Below are 25234 nucleotides of genomic sequence, written 5' to 3'. Positions count from 1 at the left end.
AGAGGGGTCATGCAGGGGAGGGGGGGTGGTGAGGACATGGCCAGGCAGAAACAGATGATAGACAACACAGACGGAGGGAGGTTGGAGGGGGCGGTGCATGATGAATAGAGATGGGCCAGCATAAAGCACAAAGAAAACTAAAGGACAATTTATGCTCTGCTCTTTATCTGTGCAATAACATGGTGATTACTGGGCTAACCTTATCATAGCCTACTGCATTACTGATGAACGATAACATTTTAAGGAAGGGTTAGGTAAGGTAAGGTAAGGTAAACATATATAAGTGCATACACTGAAAAGATGGACATGCTCGCTATCAATACTGCATACATGTTTAGAAGAGTGTGAATCAAAATGCATAAAATGACTATGTTCTCTCATCTTACCCTTTTTGCTGGAGCACTCCCATTGACCTGGGACGGGGACAGGGTAGTAGTGCTGGCGGGAGGAGGAGCAGGAGGAGGTGGTGTGGGAGCTTTAGCAGAGGGTGTGGATGAAGATGATGTGGCTGGTCTGTTGACACTGGGACTCTTCTCTCTCTCCTTTTCCCTGCCTTGCGAAGGACTCTGGCTCTTACTGCCTGACCCATCACTTGTAGTCCCTGCACGGTTTCCACGAGCACCACCACCTCCACGTCCCGTGTGCCTCACAGTTGCCCTGAAGGCTGGTCGGCACACATAATTCTCCAAGATCTTGGGGGGCTTCTTCATGCGTTTAGCTTGAAGGCCAATCTTAAGTTTGACATTGCCCTCGGACAGACTGCTCTCTTTGATGGAGAAATGGGACTGGTCACCACCGGCACCACCTGGCCCACTTGCTCCCGCCCCTCCTGTACCAGCAGAGGCATTGGCAGCTCCCTCTTTCTCTCTGTCTCTCTTCTTGTCCTCCTCTTCTTCTTTCTTTCCACCCCCTCCCTCCTTCTCTCGCTCCCCTGTAGGAGCACCTGAGAGAAGAGGGGGTGGAGTTGCAGTCCCCCCCTGAGTCTTCTGATCCATCAGAACTTAAGGGTGTGTGCAAATGTACTAAGGAAGGGATACTGTGGATACCAGGAAGAGTTTTTGTCAGGGGATGGGACAGGGGCAAAGGGGGAAAGGGGGGAGGGGATAACGGTGAGGGTGAAGCTCCCCTTGTTTTTAGGTGGCTTCTATCCCTTCCTCGGCTGTCCAGCCCTCTTTCTCCGTCCTTCAACTGTAGAAGTAAAGACAAATAGGGCAGGGAGAGAGAATGAAAGCGAGGGTGAGGGGGGAGGAATTTGACATTAGCCATCGCAAACACAGAACATCAACCAAACATTGACAGTTTTAAACAGTGCCCTGCAACTAAATATAAAAATGTCTTTTAATGAATGATAGTGGATAGCAGATGGAGGGCAACCATTTTTATCAGCTATTTAGTTAGAGGCTGTCCTTCATCCTGTCTGGGTGACTTTTTATGGCTTGTTCGTCCTCACGTCTAATAACAATGTGTGACCTATTTACACAGCCGAAACTACTTGAGAAATTTCACCTCAGGCTCAAGGACTCTGGATTGTCCACCTGAGAACTACAAAGCCCTCAAAGTCCAGAATCAATAGTTAATCCCCCAGTGCTGCCACATCCTTCCGAGTTGTTACACGATAAGATGCCAAATGAGCAATCCCTTAAGTTGCCTCATTAGCTGCAATGAAAACGGGTGCCTGTGATACAGCTCATACCCTACGTTAGGACAGCAGCAGCAGAGAGCAGCATGTTTCTTAATTGTGTTCCTTAGAGGGCAGCCCAATTCAATGAAGTTGTCTACAGCTCCCCGTGGCCACTGAGTGATTTAATGCGGATTCGCCCCCAAGCAGGTGCTTTCTCTGGGTGAAGTCATTTGGAGGCAATTCAGAACTGTGACCTCAGCACATCGGGCCCTCCGGGACTAGACAGAGGATCCGGCCGCCTTTCCCAGCCTTCTCCAGCAGCAACTGAGGGGTGAGTGATAGAGCGTCAACGTGCCGGCGGTTTCTCTGCGGCCTACATTAGCTGAGAGCACTAAAAGAGCCACTTAATGGAGCCTCAGGAAAGTCATACAAGTCGTCACATCAGTAAAGTGTCACAGGAAGAGAAGAAAAAAAGAATCTGCCCTACACAGAGCCCTAGACTGTGTTTGTTTTGGATTGTTTTGGATTATGACTGTGGAAAACAGTAGTAGAGATTTTTTTGTTCTGTGTTGAACCACACAGTAAACGCAGCCGATTTTTGGAGTCTGGCCTGTAGTTCCCCCACGCCCTCTTTTCTGTGTTTACTTCAATTACTCACTCCATTTCGCCTCTAAAACTGCAGACTCCCCCTCGCTACACATACCACACTCAAATCACACCTCCCTCCTTTCTTTAACACTCCATCAATCTCTGTGTTCTTTCACCGTTTTCTTTATGCTTTTCCATCCTCTTCCTGACTCGATTTCGCAAACTTGGAAAGCAGTAGTAACAGCACACACAAACTGAAGTCACTGTGTTCTTACTTAAATCAAAAACACATTGCAACCCCCGCCCCAACTCCGCTCCCCCTGTCCTTCTCTCACAGAGTGACAAATGCTCTCCTTCATTCTTTTATTCTAAACATTCACGGGGATACAAGCTGCTTCCGCTGCCTGACAGCAGCTTTGCCAAAAATAAGTCAGTATAGTACCTCACTCTGTGAGAGGCTACTGACGTAAAGTCTAGAGAAAAGCCTGCCAGAGAGTCAAAACATTCTTCTCACCTCTAAGCCAGTTCATTTACTGGCACTTGTTCTCCTGTAAAAGATCTGATACTGAGCAAAATTGCTTTCTAATATGTGACTGATATGCCTCAACATGAAAGTGGATCATTTTCATGTTCGGCATCTAGGTACTTTTGGATTTACAAAGCGGACATCATTTTGTTTCTTACACTCATACAGCAAAACAGAAGAATAAAAGCCCTACTGGTTTAGACGACAGATATCAGTCATGCCTGTCTGCTTCTACTTTCAGAGCAATAACCAGGAGTTAACACAGAAATACAAGGCATACTAAACAAGAACGCATGCCAGATATTCAAATGAAAAACAGAGAATCAATAATCAATATCAGGCCAACAACCTAAGAAATGGCAGAGCAGGCAGGAACGTAGTAAACAACTTCCCGCGCCCCCTCCCACTTCTTTCCCCTTACTCCCTCCCTCCTTTCACTCCCTCCTCACTTTTGCACACGTTGTTCATAACTGCTGATTTCCCTCTGGCCGTGGCAATAGTATCCAGCCCGCCCACCCCCCCACATCACTCACTTGAGGGATGGCGTCTGCCCTCAGAGCGCCGTGTCATTTCCAGGGCTTTTACTCGATCGGTATTAGACCAGAGCCGTGCTCGGGAGGGGATAGCTGCCAAATTCCTTTACTACTACGATTCGTTTATATCATCTAACAAGGGGAAGGGATCGAACACGGTTGTAAAACAAGAAAAGAAGCGGCTGCAATGTTTAACCCTCGGGGACAAACAGACCATTCGGACCGGAATGACAGGTGTCAAACGTGCTCAGTACGTAGCAGCAAAGCGGGAGTTCATCCCGTTTTATCATCTAGCTCTTATTGTGCGTAACATTTGTAGCACATTTTAGCACTGAAATCAACTGCACTTTCAAACGTGGTGGATCAGCGCACGACCGAACAAAAACCAAATAACGTTATCTGCTTTCGGTTTCCTGTGCAGTCAACGCTGCCCCTCAGGGGAACAACTCTCGAGCCTTAATTTCACTGAAAGTGCTCATATTCAGTCAGCAAATTCATCCCCGTTAGTCATACTCATAATTACTGCCTCAATCGAAAAGGAAATCCGGCCTCAGAGGCATGCTCTTGCAGTTTGTGAAAAGGCGTAAAGGTGACACTGCAATGCACGCAGTCGAGAAATCATTTTGCACATCTACACTCGTGGGTAAACACTAGAGTACTGAAACACTCAGCAATCTGACTCAGTGCCCTTACACTGCTATGTCAACAGCAAAAAAAATAAATCTGCAAATCGACTCAAAATGAATATTATTCACCTAATAATATTCACTCACCTCTGTAATTGTCCAGAAACGGCGTTCACATTATTTGGCTCTCTCTCCTCCCTTCGTGTGTATCAACGTGGTGGCCACATATTGTATCTTCCAAGTGCTGAATTACCAAAACCACAAGATCGAGAAAAAAAAAGAAAAGAAAAAGAAATGTCAGAATTTGGGCTTTAATGGTGTTTTAACACATGCACCGTGAGCTGAAATGAGTAGCCTGTCCCTAGTATTCAAGCTACAATTGCATAACACATGTTTGTGTTGTTTCTGGAGGTGCCAAATACCTTATAACGAGGTAATAATCTCCAACAAATGAAATCTTAATCAATGCAGGCTGCTCTCGACCACAAACAATAATGTGATTATTAACCTCGCCACCTCCAAAACACAAAGTTACGATGGTGTAAAGCTGAGTGCCATCGTGTAGCGTTCAAGCAATCCCCCCGCAAAAAAATTAAATAAATAAAAATATTTCCATAATATTTAGGATAATAACAATCGCGGCGCCAGAGTACTAAGGATGGCGTGACCACTTGGCGCTTAACGTAACACATGTATTGTAGAAAGGTTTGTGTTTATTTTGTAACAAGCTAGTAGCTACCATCCGTCCAATAATAGACAGCCCGTGCTACATTTTGTATCAATGGCACTGGCAGCGGCTAACTAGCCATCTATCAGCAGCCTGTTTGAAGACGATTTACGCTAATTTCGCCCGGCACAGCTTCAACTTAAAATGTATGTAGGCTGCAAATGAGTCGCAAACGCCCACGGCTTTCAAACTATTTGTGTAAACCGAGCGAATGTGACACAACCGCGGACAAGTGATGCACATAATCTTACATCTCCGTCACATTCTCGTAGGCACTCGTGTTACTACATCTCAGCTACGTCGGCTAACGATGCACTAGCAAGTCAGCTATAGCAGAAAAATCTCCCGACGTTGCCTCAAAGACGAGCATACATTTTAAAATCGACTCAAATACACACGCAGGAAAAAAACGCTCTGAATGATATCCCGGCGGTGTGAAATAACAAATGCAGCGCCATGTAGGTTATTAAAAAAACACTAACTGTCAACAAAATGGCGGCTGCGTTGAATCAACAGAGACCCGAAATGGATCTCCCTCTATTCCTTCTTCCCCGCTGTTAAAATCCTTTTCCCTTACAGCGACTGGTATCCGTAAAATCTCCCGCGATGCTCCAAAAATTCACTCCGACGCGCCGTTAGCTAGGCCTGGATGTGTCAGCACGGGCCTCTCTCGTTAGTCGGGCCTCCATGTCTGCTCAGCCCGTATCGCTACTGTGTCAGTACAGCACGGGCATTCTCAGTCCCAGAGAGGAGGGAGGGGAGGGGAGGACGGACCGAGGAGGGCGGAAGGGAGAAGAGGAGAGGAGAGGAGAGGGGTGGAAAGGAGGGAGAGCAAATGTCGGTCGTACGCGGTTCCTGCGGTCCGCTGGTCATTGAGAAAAATGTCTGCGTTCCATTATTTTGTGCGATCGTTGAAAGCTGTGTGTCGGGGCTGGTCGAGGGTGTGTTTACTGGTATGCAACAATCAACTGTCAAAGTGAGGGTGTCTGGTCTCAGCTGCTGCCCAGTGTCAACACAACGTTACAGCGTATAAACAGGAGCCACTGAGCCTATAAATAAAACATCCTGTCAGTGCTTCGTCTCCGTTAGAACTGAAATGAGTGGTCGACTAATCGATAAGCCGAAAGTCGATCGGCGTTAAATTCACTGGCAACATTTTTTTTTTTCTTAATGATTGATTTATGGTAATTTATTCTACTAAAAAAATTGCAGTATGTCAAATGTGTTTATTGATGATAAATTGCTTTTGTTAGTTGTTTATGTTCCACCATGAGCTGTAAACACAGTAGAGTAGGGGAGCATCCAGTTATCGGCATCTGTGATTTTTCCATCAGATGGCCAATAAAATGAGCATATTTCAAAATGTGCTACTTTGACTTCCTCTCTCATGTCTAAGTCACAGCCTTATCTGATTATTGTTGCTGACTGTACAATTATTAGCCTATAAACACTGAATCATATACATTTAATATATCAAAATCAAAAGGTGTAGTAGAGTGACAGTATAAAGTAGCAGAAAATGGAAATACTCATGTAAAGTAGCTCTAAAAAGTACTCGAGTTGCAAATGAATATCGGTCCCAAATATTGTTTTTCAGCCTCCTTGATTTCTAATAATAGGCACCGTAATCAGCTCTGGAAAAACCATATCAGTTGACACCTCGTGACCAGCAACACTTGATCACCGTCATTAACAAACAGTGCATTTATTATTAACATTGACTTAATATCCCACTGTTAACAATAAAATGCTTTGTAAACCAATTGAAAATGTTTAGAAGCACGTGTTGTCCGTCCAAACTGCTTATAGATGAACTACACAGTGTTTACAAACCACTCACAAAGTATTAGCCTATAAACATAAGCTGCACCTTTATAAATGGTTTGTATGAAATGACAAGGGGTAGAATTAACTAATTGCATGTACTCAAATTATTGGAATTAACTCATTTTTAATGCAGTAATGCATTAAACATCAGTGGTTAAAAAGAAACCAATACTTTTAGTAGCATTTGAGAAAAATAATCTTAACTTTTACTTAAGTATTATTTCAATAACAGTAGTTTTGAGTAATCTTACAGTAATGTAACTGCAGTTGTAGTACTTACGTAGTGTTACCAAGTACACTATTCTACTCGTTTCGGGCTGCAACTGCTTATTTTTCTCACAGGTTATCCAAGGTGCGCAATGTCAAAAACCCCAAAATGTCCAATTTACAATGATACAAATCAGAGAGAAGCAGCACATACATGCATTTGATAAGCTGCATACAAATGTTTATCACTTTTTCCTTAATGACTAGCGGTAAATCGACTATCACAGTTGGGCACTATTAATGTTCGGTGATTGACTTTTTAATTGACTTCCTTATTTCAGCACTATGCTGCCATTTTCAAGGGAACATTTGTATTGCAGGTCTATTTGAGATCTAAAATCTGACATCTGCAAAGCAGGTCGTACAGCACTGGACCTCAGAATGCAAAAGACACAGAAAAGCCTCAAATATGCAAAACTGCCATGTAAACCCAACTCATTATCAAACACATTTGGTTGGCAGGCCAATAAAACGCCTGCAATATGGCTGCGAATATGTGCCTGGGATTCTCTCATGATTAGCGAGATGAAAGACGGTGCAGGGGGTGAGGATCACAGGGGTTAGGCTTTAATAACAGCCTCAACTAGAGAGGGGATCAATGCTGAATCAGACCCGGGTGGAAAAAAAGTCAGCAAAATAAAAGCCTTAATGAAAATGTTACTCCATAACTGTGAATTCCCATCATTTTGACGACCACTGGCAGCTCGGCATGGTGATTAGTTCATGATGTCAAAGTCAGTCATTCAAAAATACACCTCAGAAGGCAGCGCAGTGAGGACACCTCCACATCTTTCCAGCAAACTGCAGGCTCTCTATGTGTTTGTAGTGTGGTGAAGATGTTGGGAGTAGAAAACATGAAGGTCCTTAAGTGAGAGCTGAAGCTGTGAGTTATGACTGTGATGCACGTATTTTATTTGAAAGCAGTCGGCATGCGAAGGCGGAAGGTCTGAGGTGAGGAGTGGGTCTCTCGAAAACAGTGAAGGAGGTAGCGTTGCTCGGCCCCGTGTCTCAGCTCGCCTGCCTCTCCTGTTGCTCCATCCTGACGGAGCGGGCTTCTGGGGGCTGTGCTGTGGGCGGGAGGCTGTTGTCCACACCGTCAAGGCTTTTTCTGCACACCGGGCAGGTATCGTGCTGTGACAGGGAGAGAATAAAAAACATATTCATCTGCAGACGAAAAAATGTCAGAGGTATAACAGCGGTCCACTTTTTTTTTTGCAAGAGGTTTCTGTGTTGTCGTGGCAGCCCTCGATTTCAGGATGAGTGATGCACCGTTAAAACCTCCGTGACAAATCTAAGAGAGCAATTCAAACCCATCAGCCTGCTGACCACATCCACTCCCCCGTCCTTACCAGCTCCAGCCAAGGCACTATACAGTCACTGTGGAAGTAATGGAGGCAGGGTAGCTTCCTGACAGATTCCCCTAATGAATACTCCTCCCTACAAACTGGACACTCCAGTCTGCAGTCTGAGAGAGAAAAAAAAACAAGAAAAACAGAAAAACAGAAAACAGGGCTATGAGTGTGTGCATGGGGAAGAGAGAGAGAGAGAGTAAAAACACAGTCATAAAACGTGTAATGATTCATTACACCTCAAATGTGCGAGACAGGTCGAGGCCCTTACAGTGTGACACAGTGATGCATGTGTAATGCAGTCCTCTGGCAAGCCATGTAGTCAACCAAGTTTAATAATACGTGAAAAAAGATTTAGTAGCTTTCATACGAATTTAGAATCATTTTTCTGGAACCTTTTTCTTGCTCAGGTTTTTTTTAATGGTCAATAGAACAGTGTTCATTTGCATGCAATTAACAGGTAGATGTATGTCCATGGAAACTTTCTGTATCTTTATGTAGCTCTATAACCAGAAGCACCGCGATGAAGCATAAAAAGGCCAAAACTATGGTGTTCATAAGTGGTAATGATAGAAGAGAAGGGATGTAAAGGGGAGATACAAAATAAGCGATAGCAAGAAGGAAGGAAAGGTGAGAGGGAGGAAGAAAGGTGAAGGACGGAAGGAAGGAAAGAGGGAGAGATAGCAGGAGAGGTTAAGCAATGGGAAATTCAAGAAGAACAGAAGGAGAATATAACACAAGTGAGGCGGTAAGAAAAGTTATGTAGGGCTGTGGATGGGAAGGGAGAGAAGGAAAGGAAAGAGGGGAGGAGGGAAGGAGAGATGGAAAGGAAGGAATTACTGGGAGGGAATATTTCAGTTATGAGGTGAGAAGGATTAAAGAAAATATATTGTGGGAAGTAAAGAAAAGACAAGACAAGGCAAGAAGAGACAGGAATAGAAAAGGAAAGGTAGTTAGGAAGTGAGGAAAAATGGAGGACAATAAAATGTAGGAGGTAAAACGAGGATAGCAGAAGGAAAGGAATGATAAGAAGATGAAAAGAAATAGAGGAGGAAAGGAAAGAAACAAGGAGAAGAGGGAGGGAGGGAAGCCATAACAGGAGGAATGGAAAGATAAGTTGAGCAATGGAGACGTAATAAGGAAGGAAAGATAAAGAGGAGAAAGTTTAGTCATGAGAGGGCAAGGACAACAGGTGGATGTTAAAAAAGGGGGAGAAAGATAGGAAGAGGGAAAGACAGACAGGGGGATGGATGGAAGCAAAACTAGGAGGAAAGGAGGCACAAGAGGGAGGGGGAGAGAGGGGAAGGAAAGAGAGAATGAGGACATAAGGAGGAGAGGAAGAAAGGAAAGAGGGGTGCAAGAAAAAGGAGACGAAAGACAGGGTAAGAGATGGAAAGAAGGGGTAAGAGGGGGAGAAAAGGAAATAAGATGATAAAGTTATGTCGCGAGAAGTTAAGGTATAATAGAAGGAGCAAAGTAAATATTCTAGGCAGGAAAGGTAAGAAAGGAAAATATAGGAAAAGTTCTGAGGAGTTAAGGAAAAAGCAGAGGGAGGGATCGGAAGGAGGAGGAAAGGAAAAGTTGAACAAGGCAAGAAATTAGTGACGAGATAAAGAAATGGATGGGAACACAAGACAATGGCAGCGGTAAAATAACGATAGGAGAAGGAAAACGTAAGTTGGAGGAAGGACAGGAGGAAAGCCAGGCAAAAGAGAGGGGAGGAAGGAGGGGTGCAAGGAAAAGAATGATGAGGAAAGGAAAGACAGGAGGAAGGCGGAAAAGCTAGGGAATGATGGGGGGGTGAGGAGGAAAGGGAAGGTGGAACAAGGCAAGGAGAGAAAGGACAAGCAAAAGGAAGTAGTGAAGAAGTAAAAAAAACACAGATGGTGTGAAATAACGATGGTGGAAGGAAGTGGAATGATAGAAGGAGGAAAGACAGATGATGGAAAGAAAGGAAAGAGGGATGCAACAAAAACTAGCAGGACGAAAGGAAGGATAAGAAGAGGAAAGGAAACAAGGAATGCAATCCCCTTGACGTATACTGGGGCTGATCGTGTGTGTGCAGGAATGCCAGGTGGTGGGTCTGCTACCTGTCTGTTCCTCAGAGATGCAAACTCTTGGCAGGGATGAGATCATGTCCCTCTCTGCGGGGGGAGGACCCGTGCTCTCCAGCTGTCCTAACAGCTACAGGTGAGGGGGAGAAGAAACACAGTAAGTGTGGGAAAAAAATGAGGGACGTGGGTGTCAAAACTGGAACAGGAGATGTGAAAGTAGACTTCAAGTTTCGATGTAAAAGGTTAAAAGAGAAGGGAAGCGTGAGAAAACTGACAAACGGGGCGAGAGCGCTTAGAAATCAATACCTCTGATACCACTGACCTCTGTTATGACAGTGTCCAGGCCTCCCTGACCCCACGCGTAATCTCCAGGGTTTGCGTACAGCTGTAGCATGCTGGATCTGAGCGACGGACGGAAAGAGGACAGGAGAGAGAAGAAAGAGGGAGGGGGCGTCAGACAAACGCCAGAGGAAATCAGAAAGCGAAGGAGGCGAATCGAAGATCGGAAAGTGCTTACAGTGCAGCCGGTGCAGCACCGTGGTTTCCGTTGCCGGCGAACAGGCCGGCCAAGAACTGCTGCACCATCCTTGAGAGGGGGCAAAAAATCAGACAGGAGAGACATCTTGCTTCAGTGTGCTTTCAAACACATACGCTTTACTTTTTACATGTTTTTTTTTTCATAAGTCAACTGTTGAATGCAGCTGCAGCCAGACGGACTAGGAGTGTCACGCAAGGTGGTGCGCACTCTGGCACTGAGACAAAAGATTCCCATGACTGCGCTTCTGGAGCAAGATAAGCAAGAATGATTCCGAGGAGTTCCCTATCACATTATTACATCAGGATCGTTTGGAATGAAAACTTAATGAAAATGTAATGGGGGAAAAAAAAAACGGAATCACATCATTATCAGGTGAGGTATGAGTGGGAGAAAATCCCATTTAAAAAGAAATAGTCAAATACGTCCCCTCCCGAACACTGATTGCCAGTCTTTATATCTGTAATAGAGTTTGAGGTTGTGCTTTGGTGCCTTTCTTCTTTTCAACCCATATTCATTGGACCTACGCTGTAATAAGGGAGCTTTCTTGCACAGTTTCAATGCTGTGTCCTGATAGCAGTGTTCCTAAAAAGTGACAGCCATTACCTCAGCATGAGCGGAAGACAAAATGTATAAAGTGACATGTAAAAATAGGATTACGGACTATTTGACCACTGAACGTCCTTTTAATGAACACTGGTAAATGTGTTGTCTGGATGAAATGTGCTGATTGTTTTTCCAATTGGAGCTATTTTCACGGCTTCATCCATAAAAGCCTATCGTTTTTGTTCCCCAGCAACAATAACACTTACGCAGTGACGAAATGGGCTCTATTTTACAATTTGTGGCAGCTTACATGTACTAATCACTTATTTTTATGGCTGTATGGGAGCCGATTATAACATGACAGAAAAATTAAACCTTCCACGTTTTTCTCAGTTGTCTAGTGGATGATTTGTTAAAGTTCATTTGTGCTGGATTGTCTTTGTGAAGGACTCGAGTCAGCTTTTCGTGGTGTGATTTCATGCACCTTCTTGAGTCGTCTTCACTTTAAACTTTAATAATGTCCAAGTTGATGTAGCTGCCCAGTCAAGAGTTTTCATAGATATCACGAATATACTTACCAAAATACAAATACCCACTTGTTTCTGTATCTAAACTGTATGTTGGAGGGTGCTGGTACTACATGTGCATCTTTTCTTTCCTTGTATTGACCATCACAAGACATAAAAAAAGGAACAAATATATGATAACTGGCATACGAAATGATTTAAACACTGTCAGAGTTTCTGTGTACCATTCCCACACACCCTTCCACTGCAGGTCTTTGCTCAGACCTGGGGGACCTCTCCTCTCCAGGCTGCGACGGAGACTCTGGTTCTCGGGCCTCGGCGGCGCCTGGCGACACCGGAGACGGACGGCTCTGACCCGCAGATACCTGCTCGCCGTCGTCTGGGTCGGACTCCGAGGACGGCGGATGCGACAGCAGAGCAGAGCGCTCCATAAACAGCAGCTGCCATAGCTCAGAGAGAGACCAGAGAGGCAAAAGTGTCAAACAAAGCCACAGAGACGGAGGAGAGTTCTTCAATCCAGCACTGCTTGCTGTAAGGACGTACCTCCGAGAACAAAGAGTCCGACTCCTCACTGGACGATGATGTGCTGCTGTCCTGCAGAAGACTAGACAGCAAAATAAAAAAAAATGGGTGTGAAACAGTTTTTTTTAGAAGCCAGAAAGGAAGTTTCCCAACCAAAACAGAGCTGTACCTGGAGTCTTCTGACACCTCCTCAATGAAACCGGAGTCACACCTGGGACAGACCAAGTCCTTGAAGAGAAAAAAAACAACAACAACTTATAACTATATAACTCTGCAGGCCAAAAAAATGTGGACACTCAAACATCTCATCTCATTGCAAACTGCGAGGATGAATTCAATTTTGGGACTTTACTGCAGATACAGATACGGATACAGTTGAGGCTTGTTTTTATTCGAGAGTGACGGTTTAGATAGAGGCAGGGTAGGTGGAGAGTACGACATCCCAGTTTCTCAGAGTCAAGCGTGATCACTTGCACGTTAAAATGTGCTGACAGGTCTTGGGGAGTACTACTGCATGTGTGAAAAAGAAGTATAAAGCCTTTGTGGCTCCAGAGGATGCTGTAAATAATCTAATAAATTGCCTCCAGTGATGTCACTCGGTGGCTGTGGCTGCATTGTGGGTAATGTAGGCACCATCTTTGGTGGAGTAACCCCTTAAATGTCTCGTTTTGTCAGTCCCAAACACAAATATAATCAGAGAACAGAACGAAAAAACAAAAAACAGAGGATCTCTATATCCGAAAGGCTGAAAGGGCTATTTGGGGATTAATTTGACAATTAAATATCATTCAAATAGTTGGAAATTATTGTTCTGTCTCGTGACTGCTCGTTGCAGCTCTTTCCACGAGGATCACATCAGGATGCCTAGGCTCACCAACGTCACGCTGACAGAAAAGGACCTTTCCTCTTTTACGAACTGCTGACACAAAGTTGGAAGCACACCGTTGTCTGGAATATCATTGTATGCTGCCATAGCAACCTGAGTTACCTTAATTAGAAGTGAACAAAATCACAAAAACAAAACAGCCCCATGACCATACGTACGGACCAAATGACACATCATCCCCTTTATCCTCTCCCCACGTCTTCTGTCTGTCTCTACGACTGCTGTCGAAAAATTATCTTTAAAAGTGCCCCATTTACTTTTAAGGAAGAAATTTAAAGGTGCGTTGTGCAACTTTTTTTTTTTAAAGGCCTATAAACAGAGCTCAGGGAATAACAGTTTGCAAGGGCTAACATAAGTTTCAGGTACACTTAAGAGCCTTGCGTTTACATTTTGCTCTCAAACATCAGAGCAAAACCAGCATGCATTTTGAGTTATGGTGAGGTGAGAAGCAAAATACCACAGTATCGTTCTTAAGCACAAGTTTTAGGTATTTTTACGTGAACATTTCCTTTTTTCTGCTACTTCGTGCTTCCACTCCACTACATTTAATTGACACGTTAAGTAATTAGTTACTTTGCAGATTCAGATTATTCAGTGTTTATAGGCTATTTATTGTGACCTGTTACAATTCAGATAACACTGAAGGCAAAACACAGTGTGAGAGGATGAAAAATGCTTAATATCAGCCCCAATAATCAGCCATGGATGATAACTGGTCTACCCCTAAGCCTCACAGTTCAAGAAAGTAGGACTACATAACCAAAATGTTACTAAAAGAAGTATAGTGCACCTTTAACTAGGAAGAGAAAACCTAAATTGATTGATTTTCATGACTGAGTAAACAAACAAAAGCGCAATTTGTCATAATATGTATAACTGCAACACAGTTCCCTCTGAGGACAGCTTGTTTATTCCGTTATGGAAATATATTCATGAAATACATATTTCTGAGTTTGTATTATTGCTTTCATCAATATCTTTTTTTTTTTAACTACTTTTCTGTTTGGAAACTACAGAGTGCACACTTACATGATTGCACCTATTAATTCAACCCCTCTCTCTCTGTCTTTCTCACACACACACACACACACACACACACACACACACACACACACACACACACAAACAAACAAACGTTTTGCTCCATCGTACTATGAGCGCGTAATCGTGCTCTGCGAAGTGACTGAACCATTAGAAGAAGAAATTAATCTCCAGCAAAGTCAGTTCAAGTGACATTGTTTGGGCAGCTGAGACTACAGGAGCGCAAAAACAAATGTGGCTGCAGCCTGAAGGCGCCTATTTGCGTCTCGAACAGTCTGGAGAGCCATGTACCCAAAGTTGGTGCATGTGGTGACACCCGGCCAGCTCCTCTTACGTCTCTCGCAGGCAGTTGACAGTAGACAACTGGACAAAGTCGCCAACAGTGGTGCTTCTAAATATGGCAGCGTGAATCACCAGATTTGACTCCCTCTCTCTCCCCCCCTCTCCTTTCTCATGTAAGATCTATGCGCACGCTTTACGCACACAAACAACCACCAAAGCAAACAGGCCGTCGCACTGCAGGCGATCCCAGTGAGTATTATTCAAGAGCCGGCTGTTAACAAATCGATCCGTTCGGTTTGCACGTTCAAAAGCGAGAAAATAGCTTCTCCAAAAAAAAGAATCCCAAATCCCTCCCTCCCTCTTTCCATGTGCGCCTGGATGATTCACAGAGCAGCGTGTGGAATAGAGAAAAAAAAACTCTCCAAACGTGACTCACCGGGAGTTTAGGGTTAGTTTCACATTTACAGCAGTGACAGAAAAACCGGTGTTGTGGTGCCTCCGCAGCCTCCGCCATCTTCACGGTGAGAGCGCAGCGCCTGACGTCGCAGCGGCAGCCCATAAAAGTCTCCGAGCAGTCCTGGAGGGTCAGACCGGCTGCAGATGGCACAGTCCAGTCATCAGTCAGCAGGCAGCGCACTCCTGACTGCTCGTGTTTGGTTGTTGTTGTTGTTAAAGATGTTTAGAATGGTTTCATGATCAACCTTTCTTTTTCTTTTTTAAAGTAATAAAGTTTGAGTAGCGCTAATAACCCGTGGCTTTATGATCTGACTCCCAAAAGAAAAAAGAAAAAAAACAACAACAGACAGAGCTCAAAAAGCAACAAGTTGTCAGGGTGACATCACGGCTGCAGTTTCCTTCCAGTGTGTTGGGTGTCGCCAGAGAATTAAAAAAAAATGTTTTGGTAAATAACTGGGAGCAGACTGTGTAAGCATGACAATATATAGATATGTATATATATATTTTTTCTTTTATTAAAACAAAGACAATGCCTTGTAATAATAAGAACCACGAGCAAAAAACACCAAGGGAACAGTGACAGATATATTTGTAAACTGGGAAAACAACACATGTTCATAATCTTTTACAGTATGAGAGCTTTTGGCAATAAAAGGTAAATAGGCATTCTCGTTTTTGAAATAATGGCAAAACGACTTGTTAGTTCACACGTAAGCAATGAAAGAAATAGTGTTGGCCAAAGTCGAGCCGCTCAGTTTATGGATCAAATGTTAGAATGGCAGCATTTCAGTGTTTCAACTCACGTCTCAAAACATCTCTCCTCTTCAACACGACGTACATCAAAAGTCATTTTTCTAAATGGCAGAAAAATCCAGGCTACAACCGTCTCCGCTTGGCACACAGCTTGTTTTTTTTTGTTTTGTTTTTTTGTTCTCCATACAAGAAATCATTTTTCCCTGCGTTTACTGACACTCGGTACAACTGTGACACATTTGATACAGCTTCACATCTTGTCTTTGAATCAACGCCTTAATTTTTTTTGCCGACTCCTGGTTTGGCCGTGTAGCTAACTTGTCCTGTACACCTTTAAGAAATCAGACGACCCCACCTCTGTCTCATGCACGTGACCCTGAAGTTCAGATGCTCAGGGGTAATTATACAGACGCACTCCCCCACCCCCCCTCCCTCACCTCCCGCACCTGCCATCAAATTCTAATCACCTGTGGGGAAATAAATACCAAACTGATCCCCTGTCAAGCTGACAGGGCCTCCTCCTCCTCTTCTTCCAACATGCATCTCACCCTCCCGACCCCTCTCGTCCCTCTCTATCGAGGAGCGGTGAAGGCCCCCTGGGCGGCGCTGGCGGCGGCGGTGGTGGCCGCCTGGCGCACGGCTTGATTGGCCATGACTCCGGTGGCGAACTCGGCCTGGGCCTTCTGGAAGCTGGCGTCGGTTTGCCTGTACAGACTGTGGATCTGAAGAGGGGGAAGAGCAGAGCACGCTGACACCCGATACGCACAGCAGTTCATCATCATATCATGCACATTGTGAGGGGTGAAAATGATACGAAGAACCTGATATCGGGCTATTATTCAGACTGGTTTGTTATCTACGCACTGCTTCATGGCAGGTGCACCACCTGGGCGCAGGTGACTGCCAGCAAGTGCGGATGCAGCTTAACAATTTGGATTCGGCTGTCTTCAGGAGACGCGATCGCGTCGCTCATGTCACAGTATCTCCTTATTCGTTCTTTGCCTTATGGAAAGTATTTACAAGCAGGGTGCACAATAAGTATTAATTATTCAAGAACTCTTGGACTTGGAGCGAGCAGTCCTACATTTAAATGAGTACGAACATGGACAAACAATCATTTTTCTGCCCTTTCATGTGATTTCCTGCACTTGAAATCTAACATTTCCATTTTTTCCTCGACTTTTTTGAGCTATTCGTTTGTGTCAACATGCTTACTGGCATCCCACTAAACAGTTTATCATGTAACCATCATAAAAAAGCAATAACAACAGTTAAACCAGGCTTATGTAAAGGATATTGTGTTTCATAAAGGAAGTAATCCATCCAGATTGCTCTGGTCCATTAACTTTTTTTTTTTTTTTTTTACCTTAATGACTTATCAATTTCATATATGAACTCGATACTGACCGTTGTGTTTACATGCATGTTTGTATACACGATGCCATACTGTGTAATTTCAAGGGGCTGTTGATTCGCATGTTACGGCTCTGTCACTACCTCTGCTGGCAGATCAGAGGCAGAACAAAACTTTTTTTATTTAGGACATTTTGATATTTTTTCACATTCCAAGGTCTGACTGATAGGAAATAAAAGTGGATTGCTCTTTGAAAGGGGGTACTTGCATTAATATGCCATCATATCATATCTATCGTTCTGTCACTATATCAACAGCATAAAATGGTATTTTTCACCATTTATCGCAATTAGATCTGGAAATAAACATCATACGACAAAAAGTAGTTATCATGACAGGCCTGCCCTCTCCTCCTCAATGTGAACTTGTTAAAAACGAAAATTGTCATGGGACATGAATACTGTTATGACCACGTTTGTACTCTTAAACCTGCTTAAGAAAGGCTCGCACTTTGTCCAGTTTGCTAAAGACTATCCTGCTGACCCAACCTTAATTTGAGTCACTACCCAGGAATTTTCCCCTGCCAATAATCAAATTTATTCAGTTTTCACCCTTTTCAGCATGACGACCCCCATGGCGGTTTGGGCAGTAAAGAGGATGGCGTTCATCATCATGATCGCGCCGACAGGGACGCTGGTCTTTAGGGCAGCCAGGCTCACGATCCACCCACTGAGGGAAAGATACAGAAAGTAAACAGATTGAAAACAAGAGTCAAGTAATAGTTGTATTTGCACCTGGACTTAAAAGCAATGTGTTTGTCCTTATCCTTTTATGAGGTTTAACATGAAACACATGGCCTGCAAAGAGTAATCCATCCATCTTTCACAGAGACTACTTGTTAATTAGTCGTACCTGAAACCCCATCCAGGGATACCAATAGTCATGATGACGTAGACAACGACTTGGGCAAAGAAAATGAAGAAGAAGGCGAAGAAGTTGAAGGAGCTGTCACTCCTGGAGAGGAGAGAAAAAACAAGCAAGTGAAGGACAAACATTTAATCCAATACATCGTTGGCTGGCGGACTTCTTTTGGTGGTACCCACCTGAAGGCTTTGTACACAGGTCGGTACCAACAGACGAAGGAGCAGGGGGTGAAGAGGAGGGCCCAGAGGATGGCGAGGCCCAGGCCGACACCTCCTGTGGAGTCCACGCAGAACATGGCCAGGGAGGAGATCAGGTTCAAGAGCAGCGTGCAAGTGCCGACTGGACAAAAATTAAGATAAAGAGGAGTCAGGTTGAGTAATGCAGTATGGTGGATGAGAGTGGTGCAGCACAAATCCAACCAACCCTCCCCCAGACTGAAGAAAAAGACAACTTGTAAAGATTTGGCTGATGCAATATTACGCAACGTATTACGTCCCTTTGCCTGCTGCTAGATTTAGAGTCGGTTTTGTTCATTATTCTGAGGTCAGGACTCGAGGCACTCAGGTTTTGTTTGAGGACACATGTCCATCATGGTCATATTAGAATAAGTAGAAGGCGTATGTGTTCATAGGCTTGTGCATTTCTATGCATTTTATCATATTTTTTTGTTTTTAACAAGCAAATTTCCACAGTGAAGGTTCAATAAATCTTCATGATACTGTCTCATATCCTATCCTGACTTATGTCTATGGAACTTAAGCTACAAGAATAATGATCACTGTTTCAAACACTTCTTATAACCCATCTTTTATTGCCTCTAAATGATGGAGCGTTATGTGTAGCTGAAACACTATGATAAATGGAAAGTCTATCAGACGTGTAGACAGAAATAAGAGAAAAACTGGGTTATCCCAAAAAGTAATAAGGAACAAAACATAAAGCAGAGCTCACAATGTTGACAGGAGCCATGACAATAACCGTCAATTTAATGTTTTTATTCCACAGTTTTACAGGCCAGAGGGTCCTGGACTGTCGCCTGGCCTCGGAACATTTGCTATGGTTCTGCAAATAGGCGGAAAAAGCAGAATTATCTAACTTTGTTGGCTTTTACTCTATAGGATTGTAATTACGTATAAGTAGGTCATGAATGAAAGTGGGTCCTAAGTATTAAAGGTTACCAGTCCATCATTACGGCTTTTTTCAGCATTCAGCAGTAAAAATAAACTATAAAGTGAAAAAAAGTAAAGTAAGCGAACCTCCACTTTCTCTTCCTCTTTCGATTTCAGTCATTTTAAAAATCAATATCAAGGTTCCTTTTTTGTGTGTGCCGTCGGTTAGTAAGGACAACTTCTCGCATAAATGAAGACCAATGAACTGAACCTTCAACTGATTTTATAGGAGAATAGAATGACTTTATCATCCAGCCGGAGCAGGAAGATTGTCTCTCGTCTTTTTAGTTGCCGAAGTCCTCGATCTGGCAGTCAAGTGTCAAGTCTTTGCACAAACATTCCAGCTCGGACTCCAGACAGTAAGGCAGAAGTCACGCAGGCGTGAGTCAGCTCCACGTTCAATTCCTTACATGATTCTTTCATTTATAAACACCACAGCCTTCTGATACTTCTAATCTTATGTGTTAACAAGTGGAGATTTGGATGCTTGTCTACACTCCCACTGTCTCCTGCCACAACACCACCCAAGCCCATGTTATCAGATTACAGAAGAAAGAGGTAACTATAATCAGACTAGATTTAATTTGATAATGTGTAGTTAATTTGCAGTTACACTATCAGGGATTATTTTGAAATTAGGAACATAGATATGAATATGCAAAACATGTTGTACTGTATATCAAAGTCATTTAAATCAAATTAATTTAAAGAGTCACTCCACCACTTTTACACATGGAGAGTACTCTGCGTATGTGATAAAGCTAGTATAACACATTGTGTGGCTACAGAGGAAGCAGCATGTAATCTGATAAATTGCCTCCAGTGGTGTCGTCTGTTGACTAAATTGCATTGTGGGTAATGTAGGCACCGTGTTTTGAAAAGCAGCGCACTGGTGAAGCAATGCACTGCCAAAACAATGTTGCATAATTTGTAAACAAATCGCCTTTTTTTGTTCCACACATTCTTCTTTCTTTATAAAACCTGATGCCTACATCGCCCACAATGCAAATTGGCCACCGAGTGACATCACTGGAGGTAATCTATCAAATTGCATGCAGCTTCCGCTTTTTTCACATATGCAGTAGTGCTCCCCAAGGCCACAGTTACCCTTTAAATGCCCCCCCCCCATGGTGATAATGGAATTTTTCAACTGTTATATACATTGAAAAACAAAGTGCTCCTCTTGAGATACAAGAGTAAATCCTCCTTAGATTAAAAAACAGATCCAACAAAAAATGATGTCATTTGTATTAGGTAACTGACTACATTTTAAGCTAACCTGACCCGACCCTGAATGTTTGCTGGGAATTCACACAACAGCTCATAGTAAGAGTTACAGGAACTCACACATCCAGAAGTAGTACATGATGGTGACAGTGCGCTGGAAGCGCTGAGTGATCTCCACGTTGATGTCCTGGTAGAAGCAGGGGCCCACGGGGCAGAACGAAGGCAGCGGGGGCCAATTGTTCTGACGGGCTGATGAAGACAACAAAATGTCATTGAATCAATAATACATTTAGGAATTCATTTATTATTCAGTCAATTTTTGTCATGTTTTAGCTCATGGCCCATTTATTTTCTTCCTCTCTTACAGGCTCCAGGTCCCAGGCTGTGTGACTCCAGTTCCCGCTCTCTCCTCTCCAGCTCCCGGGCTTTCTTCTCCAGCTCCTCCTGCTTCCTCAGGAGCTCCGCTGTGGTGGCATTCACTGCAGTCTAATTCAGGAAGACACGGGGTAAATGATGCATCAGAGCTGCATGCCAACTTTCAAAGAGACAGGCTGTGTTCATGTCTTAAATAATAGAAAGGATTATGTAAAAAAATAAAAAACTGGTATCATAAGAGAGAAGCAGGGGAGATACTTTCAAGGCACGCATGTATAATTTGTGACATTTAGGTCACGCTTTAAGTGTTGGAATGTCAGCCATTTTCCATGAAGCAGAGCTTATCAGAAAACAGGAAACATGGGAGCAGTTAAACTGAGTAAAGTGTACGATTTAAGCACTTTCCAGATACCTAAACTGCAAACTTCCAGACTTTCAAAAGCTTTATCATTATTGTAGCTGTAACTATAAATGTAATGCCCTGTATTCCCACAGAAATCAATAGAAATCAACCATTTGTGTATTCTACCAGCCATTCACATTAACATTGATTTCTCCAATTACCAATTATCTACACGTGACACTTCTGTGGGTTTAACCATAAAAACAGCCACTATGACCACGAAGGACAAACTTTGTCCTCAGAGCAAAATTCTAATTTACAAGATCCGAGAAACCACGTGAGCACCGTCCCATTTCTGTGCATCTGAATATGCTGACATTAAGATCAACAAGTGTCCTCATGTTACAGCTCGTGTACCTGGGAGTTGTAGGAGCCGTAGTTGCGAGGCTCCGTGGGTGTTGTCCTGCTGGGTGGAGTCTGTGCAGGCACAGATGGAGGAGCAGAGGGAGAGGCGGCTTCATGCTGAGGCTGAAACATATAAGTTAAAAAAACAAAACAAATCACAACTTTAAAACGTCTTACAGTCCGATGTTTTATCAGTTAAGGCCACAACAACATGTATGAATCACAAACAAAACAATCAATTGATCGGGTTTTGGAGAAAATACAACCTTTCAGGATCAAATCTTGGGGTTTGGGAAATACTGATTCACTGAAGACTTCATTTTACATGAAAGAAAACATTCTAACATGAGTGAATAGCCTTCCTATTTCATCCTACATCACATCACATTAGATTAGAACTTTTCCCAACTCGTTTATCATCAGTCATTTGGCTGTCATGGTCCACAACGTAATGGTTTATTAAAGAACAGCGCCAGCACCACACCGAGACCGGAGTGAGTCTGCGTTACGTCAAACCCAGGGTGTGTCCCGCCATTAACTGTGAATAATTGTTGTAATGGACATGGGGCCTGATGAATCTTCACCGACGAGCTCAGTTTCAATTGTCTCAGTGTAGTTCCTGTTGCTGCAGTATGTGCTAATATCAACCGCTGAAAGGAAGTACACATGTGAACCCGAGCTGTTTCCTAGCAACAGCAAATAAAAAACAACCAAAAAAAAAAACTCTATAAGATGAAACTGAAGCGATGGCTCAGCTCCCTTGTGTGAGTGTGTGCTGTCCACTTGCACTGCAACAGGTCTCAACAGTTTTTACTGACATTTTAAGAAACAAACAGCTGACTCTAACCTGAGCTCCAGCAGCTCCAGCATTTAACTCGTTTGGGCTGTTTCGATCTACAGATTTGGTCAGTTGATCTTTTATCTTCTTACACTAGTTGCACTAATGCACCTCACCTTTTCATTTGGCCACACTCAATAACACATTTCAATTCATTCTCTTAACATATGATGTCAATGATTGCTAGAAAGTACAGAGGTGCAGATATTTTTTTTTTATTCATTTAAATTAAAGCACACTCAATATTTTTTTGTGCTGATGTTTAAGTTGCTTGAGAGACACTCATATAAATAAATCACTCTCATTTAAAAGAAATTTTTTTAAACACATCTGCAGAATTTTGGGCACAGGAGTGGAAATGCTTGATTGAATGACTTTTTGTGAAATAATTTGCTTTACCTTTGTTAGTTTACAGGGCTGCAAACTAACCTTTTACATTGGTTGCACTGGTGCGCCTAACGTTTTGATTTAGGTGCACCAGCACATAATTCAAGTGCACCCACTGATACATTTCATTTTCAATTTTTTGATTGTCATCAGGAACATATTTGTTCAAAAGATGTTCAAGTGGTTTTTTTTTAATGTGACCTGCCTAATATCAGGCGCACCGATGTGGCAGATGAAAATGTTAAGCTGCACTTCACAGATTGCAGCCAAAATAGCTGCTTGCCCAGAGAGCTGGTCGATGCATTTGTTTTTCACAGCAGGTAATCTCCCTTAACTTGCGGCTTTCTCTGCAAGCAGACTAATTGACACTGTAAAGAGAATATCCTGGATTGAACATTTAACCGAATGACAGTTCAGTCTGGCCTTCCAGCTACATCACCGAAGCCTGGTGCTTCCATTTTGCGTAATAATGTATCAGCTCCAACTCATTCAAACGCTCACACATTTTTCATCTGAAAAACTGCACAAAAACAAACAGACAGATGGGAGAATTGATGTGTGACAGACCCCAGACCCCCTGTTTGGTCCTTTGCAGTAGAAAATGGAAAAAAGGAAACTGTTGTGTTTGACACTGTCTGGACAGTAAATGATCAACAATTGATCTTCTATAATCTGACAGGTAAGGAGGAAATACTGCTCACCCCAGTCGTGTTATCAAATGGATTGTACAGGTCCAGGGTGGCATATCCTGTGTTGCTGCTGTGTTGAGTCACTGCAGGATCCTAGCAGACAAAAACAAAGGGTTAAATCTAATTAGCTCAGGGATAATAATAATAATTCTGACTTGCAGGAACACGAATCCTCATTTGACAAAACCGGTCTGGTCTTTTAATTGATGTTTTCTTTGTTGATAAGAGCTACAAGTGGGCAAAGATTAAGGGAGGCCTTGAAAAAAAAAAAGCCACACACGTCACATGAGCAACAACACGCCTGCTATTACACAGAGCCAAGATCAGTGACACCCATACATCACACACAAGCCTGGCACCGGCCAACATTAGCTCGATGTGCCATTTCGCTCACCTGGAAAGGGTTCTGGTCCTCCATCGGCTCTGGAAAGCTGGTGTATTTTGACATGTCAGTGGTTGCTCAATGCGGCGAACGAGAGCTAACGTCAAGCAGCCACCACTTGCTGCTGATGTTATCGTTAGTCAGGGAGTGTTGAAAGCACAAGCTGCCCCCCTTCTAGCACATAAAACGTTGCGTTTGTTTTATTTTCAATTTCGGCACTGAGGGCGGTGCAGTCGGTTATATCCAGTCAACTAGCTACCCGCCCCGCCGATGATCATCTCTCCGCAGGTAAGATAACAGAAAACGGTTTGACGTTTAACGGACAGGTCGGTGGTTGTGCTCCCCGGCGTTTTTATTTCTCCTCCAGTCCTGGCTGTCAGGGTCTGGCCTGCAGCTACGCGGTGCCGCCAGAGAAGCGATAGTGGTCCGTTAATTTGTCCCGCAGGAAAAACAACCGCTGTACAGGAAGTAAGCAGCCGAGGGCCCGGTCATGTGACTGCTGCTGCGGCAGAGCGGCACGTGGGAACACCAGGGGGCGGGGCCGAACGCGCGCGAGGAAACAAAAGGAAAGGAAAGGAAAGGAAGAAAACAACAAAAAAGTAAAGGAAAAGAAAGGACAAAAGAAAGGGAGAGGAAAGGAAAGGACAAAAGGAAAGGAAAGGAAAGGAAAGGACAAATGGAAAGGAAAGGAAAGAAAAGGAAAGACCAAAAGGAAAGGAAAGGAAAGGAAAGGAAAGGAAAGGGGAAAAAAATGAAAAATGAATTAAGGAAATGAAAGAGAAGAGAAGAGGAGGAATAGGGGGAAATAAAGGAAAGAAAAAAAAGGAAAGGAAAAGAAAAGGGAAGAAAAGAAAGAGGGAAAAACAGGGAAAACAGCAAAGAAAGAGAAAACAAAATGGAAAAACAAAAGACAAAATGAAGAGGTCAAGAAAAAGAAAAGACAAAAAAGAAAGAAAGAAAGAAAAGGTGATGTTTGAGAGAAAGGCAAATATTTTCAGGGCCAATACTTTTCAGGTTTTTTCAGGTTACAAGCAGGCCAACACCACTGACATTAGAATCATCATCATGTTGTTCAAAAATCTTTATTATTCTTGTAAACCAATGTTAAACCTTCAACAGTTTCAACCTAGATGAAAAACAGGGAAATGATTTGATCTTGGAAGGGATATGAGATGTGTAAAGTCCAGAAAGACTGTGTTAGATATTATAACTGTTCCTAATTATAGAATTGTCAAACATGCGTTTTCTGACATATGCCTGTTTGATCTCTGTATTGTCCTGCTGCTGTGCAGCGCTGTGCATGTTCATGTTCTGAGTGACACCCTCCTTCTCTTCCAGTAGATGTCAGTCTTGTGCCTTGAAGGAATAATTTCACGGGACTTCTCTGGTCTCAGCTGACTGTGAATCTCAGGACCAGTGTGAGATTCTAGCATCAGGTAACCCTTAAGGTGTAAGCCCTGTCCTTTATTCGTATC

General features: G+C 43.3%; 3 protein-coding genes across 8 annotated transcripts in view; all 3 read right to left on the bottom strand.

The window, feature by feature from the left end:
* ash1l (ash1 (absent, small, or homeotic)-like (Drosophila)) overlaps positions 1–5553 on the bottom strand; it is a 31241-nt gene extending 25688 nt beyond the window's left edge. For 2 of the 3 annotated variants that reach the window (XM_037090317.1, XM_037090333.1), the window contains exons 1-3: positions 5199–5553; positions 4042–4138; positions 387–1188 (exon numbers count right to left, since the gene is read on the bottom strand). In XM_037090317.1, the coding sequence (XP_036946212.1) occupies positions 387–995 (609 nt within the window). In that variant the 5' untranslated portion in view covers positions 996–1188; positions 4042–4138; positions 5199–5553. Of the gene's footprint in view, positions 1–386; positions 1189–4041; positions 4139–5103 lie in introns of all 3 variants that reach the window. The other variant, XM_037090325.1, reaches the window with a different exon arrangement.
* Positions 5554–6011: 458 nt separating this feature from the next.
* On the bottom strand, positions 6012–15279 carry si:ch211-81a5.1 (E3 ubiquitin-protein ligase RNF115). 4 transcript variants are annotated; one of them, XM_037090355.1, is made up of 9 exons: positions 14894–15264; positions 12418–12476; positions 12270–12330; positions 11991–12175; positions 10636–10704; positions 10441–10519; positions 10155–10248; positions 8065–8180; positions 6012–7846 (listed from the first exon to the last, which is right to left on the bottom strand). In XM_037090355.1, exons 1-9 carry the CDS (start codon positions 15014–15016, stop codon positions 7724–7726), a joined length of 909 nt encoding a protein of 302 aa, XP_036946250.1. In that variant the 5' UTR covers positions 15017–15264; the 3' UTR covers positions 6012–7723. The 4 variants fall into 4 exon arrangements, with proteins under 4 accessions (XP_036946250.1, XP_036946249.1, XP_036946247.1 ...); XM_037090354.1 differs by having other exon boundaries at positions 11964–12166; XM_037090352.1 differs by having other exon boundaries at positions 11964–12175; positions 14894–15254.
* A 133-nt stretch (positions 15280–15412) lies between these two features.
* scamp3 (secretory carrier membrane protein 3) lies at positions 15413–24259 on the bottom strand. Its single transcript, XM_037090356.1, has 9 exons — positions 23772–24259; positions 23390–23470; positions 21476–21586; positions 20706–20826; positions 20461–20589; positions 18124–18283; positions 17933–18034; positions 17632–17749; positions 15413–16388 (listed from the first exon to the last, which is right to left on the bottom strand). The coding sequence occupies exons 1-9, from the start codon at positions 23823–23825 to the stop codon at positions 16239–16241; spliced, it is 1026 nt and encodes a 341-aa protein (XP_036946251.1). The 5' UTR covers positions 23826–24259; the 3' UTR covers positions 15413–16238.
* Between the last annotated feature and the right edge of the window lie 975 nt (positions 24260–25234).

Source organism: Acanthopagrus latus, chromosome 3 (genome assembly GCF_904848185.1).
Source record: "Acanthopagrus latus isolate v.2019 chromosome 3, fAcaLat1.1, whole genome shotgun sequence".
Taxonomy (NCBI): domain Eukaryota; kingdom Metazoa; phylum Chordata; class Actinopteri; order Spariformes; family Sparidae; genus Acanthopagrus; species Acanthopagrus latus.
The sequence above is the reverse complement of the archived record's forward strand: the minus strand, read 5'-3'. Positions and strand labels throughout refer to the sequence as shown.